At 47.1% G+C, this 2,825-nt stretch overlaps 1 protein-coding gene across 1 annotated transcript in view; it reads left to right on the top strand.

Annotated features, from left to right (window-relative positions):
- Window positions 1-1,533: 1,533 nt before the first annotated feature.
- Window positions 1,534-2,825, top strand: part of POLR3B (RNA polymerase III subunit B) — a 73,455-nt gene continuing 72,163 nt past the window's right edge. The window contains exon 1 of the mRNA XM_027886646.1: window positions 1,534-1,623. Coding sequence (XP_027742447.1) covers window positions 1,558-1,623 — 66 coding nt within the window. The 5' untranslated portion in view covers window positions 1,534-1,557. The remainder of the gene's footprint in view (window positions 1,624-2,825) is intronic.

The raw sequence follows: 2,825 nt of genomic DNA on the forward strand, positions 1-2,825 counted from the left end.
CTTTAGAAATACCTAAATGATTTTGAGCATTAGTCAAAAGAGAATTTTTTAACATTTGAAGATGATTGCTAACATGATTATGAACTTTTTATCATAATACTTCATATACGTTCTATTGTACAAATTATTATCAAACTATAGATCTGTAAGGAACTGGGAAAACTGTCATACTAGTTTTTACCAGTAATCCAAAAGTAGGGTTCATCTGGGGGTTTTGGTGATTAAGATGACTTGCAAAGGGCATTTTATAGCATGGGCTATGTTTCAAGTGATTGTTTAATGTTTTTTAATGTTTCAAACATGGACATTGCATCTGTTAATTGTCATGTGTTGCATGCTGTTTACGCTACCGTGGCTGAAATGCACTTGCCTCTGCTCTGAAGTTGTTCTTGTGAAACAAGATGCCATTCTGTAGCAGCTTTCTTTGTTAAAAAAAAAAACCAAAAAAGACAACACAAATATTTGAGGGTTTGGATGTATTAAATTTTGTTTGTGATACCATCAGTGGTGAAAAGTTATTTATATAAACTTTCTTTAATGCTGTGGATTGTTAAATGCCAAAGATAAATGACTACACTAATATGTTGTGACCCTTTTTCTGTAGTTTCTCAGGAGCAGTTCAAAGGTAGAGGAGTGACTTCAATGCAGCTGCACAAATAACATTCAAAACAGGTGCTGCTTAAATACGACTAATTGGAAGAAGAATATATTTGGGTTGCATGGTGAAGTTGGAGGGGTTGGGTACAGGGGTGGCATCAGTGAGAAGCTACTCGAAGCTTTCCCAGTGTCCGGCAGAAGACTTGCCACGTAGTAAACAAATTCTCCAGACTGACTGCGCACTTTAGGTAGGAAACCAAGCAGAAGTGGTCTGAAATATTGCCACTCTTTATGTTTAAACCTGCACCTTCATATTCCAGGATATGCAGAGTGCAGACCCAGCTCCGTGAATGTTGTTCACATGGAACCTAAGGCAGAGCAGACGTGTGTAAGCACTATTTCCACACTGCTTTTAAAGTGTACTTGGCAATTACTGTGTGTGAACTGGCAAAAACTTACTGCCACGGGAACCTGCAGAAATCACTAATGTTTCTCGTTAAGTTTGGGAAGACGAGTAGTCCCCTGTGTGGGATTTTCTCTATAGCACTGGAGAGGGGGGAAAAAAGAGCTTGTAGGTGATCCAGCTACAACATTCAACATTAGGATCAGAAAAAAGGCAATAATAATAATAATAATAAATAAATAATGCTAAAACTTATGCCCCATGTTGCTTTACATTATAAAAATTGCAAGAAATGAGTTTGCACCCCAACTGTGTCCCTTCCGGCCCGGTCGCCTCCTGCCGTCTCAGGGACACAAGGAGGACGCCCCCGAACGCCGCCAGGCGCTGCAGCTCCGCGGGCGGAGCCCGGGCCCTGTGAGGGGTGGTCTGGAGAGCCCTCACCGCCCCCAGGTGTCGGCCGGCCCGGGCTCCGCGGGGCCGGAACCTTCGGGCGCGGCGCCGGAGCGCGGGGGGACGCGCTCTGCTGCAGCGCCGCGGTCCGACGGTGTCGGGCGGAGATGGAGGCGCTGGGTCTGGGGGCGCTCAGCCCGGAGCAGGCGGCGGCCCCGGTCAACACGGTGGAGGTCAGCGCGGGGGCGCGGGGGAAGGGGCGGTGGGCGCTCCCGGAGCGCGGCTGGGCCGGGCCGGGCCGGGGTGGATGGCGTGAGGGGGAAGGAGCCCGCGGTGCGGGACCTGCGCTCGGCTGCTGAGGTGCCGCCCCATTCTCAGCCTCTGCCCGGCCCGTGTCCTGCAAACACAGGCGCAGAGGTTTCAGCCCTTTAAATCCAGCTGGTTGCCTCGCGTGGGCACAGGGAGGAGATGGGGGCCGAGTTTCGAGTCCGTTTGGTTGCACGGGGCTCTTCTGTAGGAAGAGCACGCCGGGCACGGAATCCCCGTGTCCACGGTGCCTGGCGCTGTGTTTTGCCAGGAATTCGTCCACGTGCTCCTGCACCGCGAGAGACAGCGTCACACCACAGCCACGCCGTGGCCGTGTGCTCCTAAATGCTGAGTGTCGGAATTATGAGGTGTTGATGCTCTGTGGATATTACAGTGTACCCTCCGCAGGAGCTGAGTGATGCGGCCTCACTCGGTGCTGTCTGGGTATCTCTCCTCCCAAATCTGGGATGGTCTCTCCCCATTCCATGGTGAGAGAAGGTGGGTCTGATTTAAGGAGATGTCCCCTGCAATCACTGAAGGATAGAAGTAAGGGAAAGTTTGTAGGAACCTTGATACGCTTTGCGCTCGTCAGCCTTGCTGAATCTTTGTAGGAGTGGGTTTTACAGAGATTGTGTCTACAGGTGCTGCTCCCAGGACTGAGGTTCTTGCTTGCGTTTTGTAAAGTAAAAGTCATAGGAAGTCTTCCCTTCCTAGGAATATAATTTACAGTGTTAACCAAAAAAAAAAAAAAAAAAAAAAGCTAGTTGATCTGAAATGAGGACATAGTAGTAAGGAATTTTCTAAGAAATATATATTCTCACAGAAGTTGCACTTGGAAAAGGCAGCGTGCTGAGTAGATTTTACTCGGTGCATCCTGAGTAAATATTGCACAGCACATCTGGCTTACTAAGCTGATTCATGTCATTTTTATCATTCTACGTTGGCTTTAGACAGTCTTAATTTTTTTTCCTAAATAGATATGATTTGAAATAATGTTACTGACTAAAACCCAACAATAATAATAAAACAAACAATTCAAAAAAGCTCAAGGATCTGAAGTGTTTGTTTGCTGTTTGGAAAGATATTTCAAACTGTTTTTTGTTTTCAGGAAAAATGGAGACTTCTTCCA

This window comes from Empidonax traillii, unplaced genomic scaffold (genome assembly GCF_003031625.1).
Source record: "Empidonax traillii isolate 1590-97213 ecotype Southwest subspecies unplaced genomic scaffold, ASM303162v1 scaffold191:size1449129, whole genome shotgun sequence".
Lineage (NCBI taxonomy): Eukaryota > Metazoa > Chordata > Aves > Passeriformes > Tyrannidae > Empidonax > Empidonax traillii.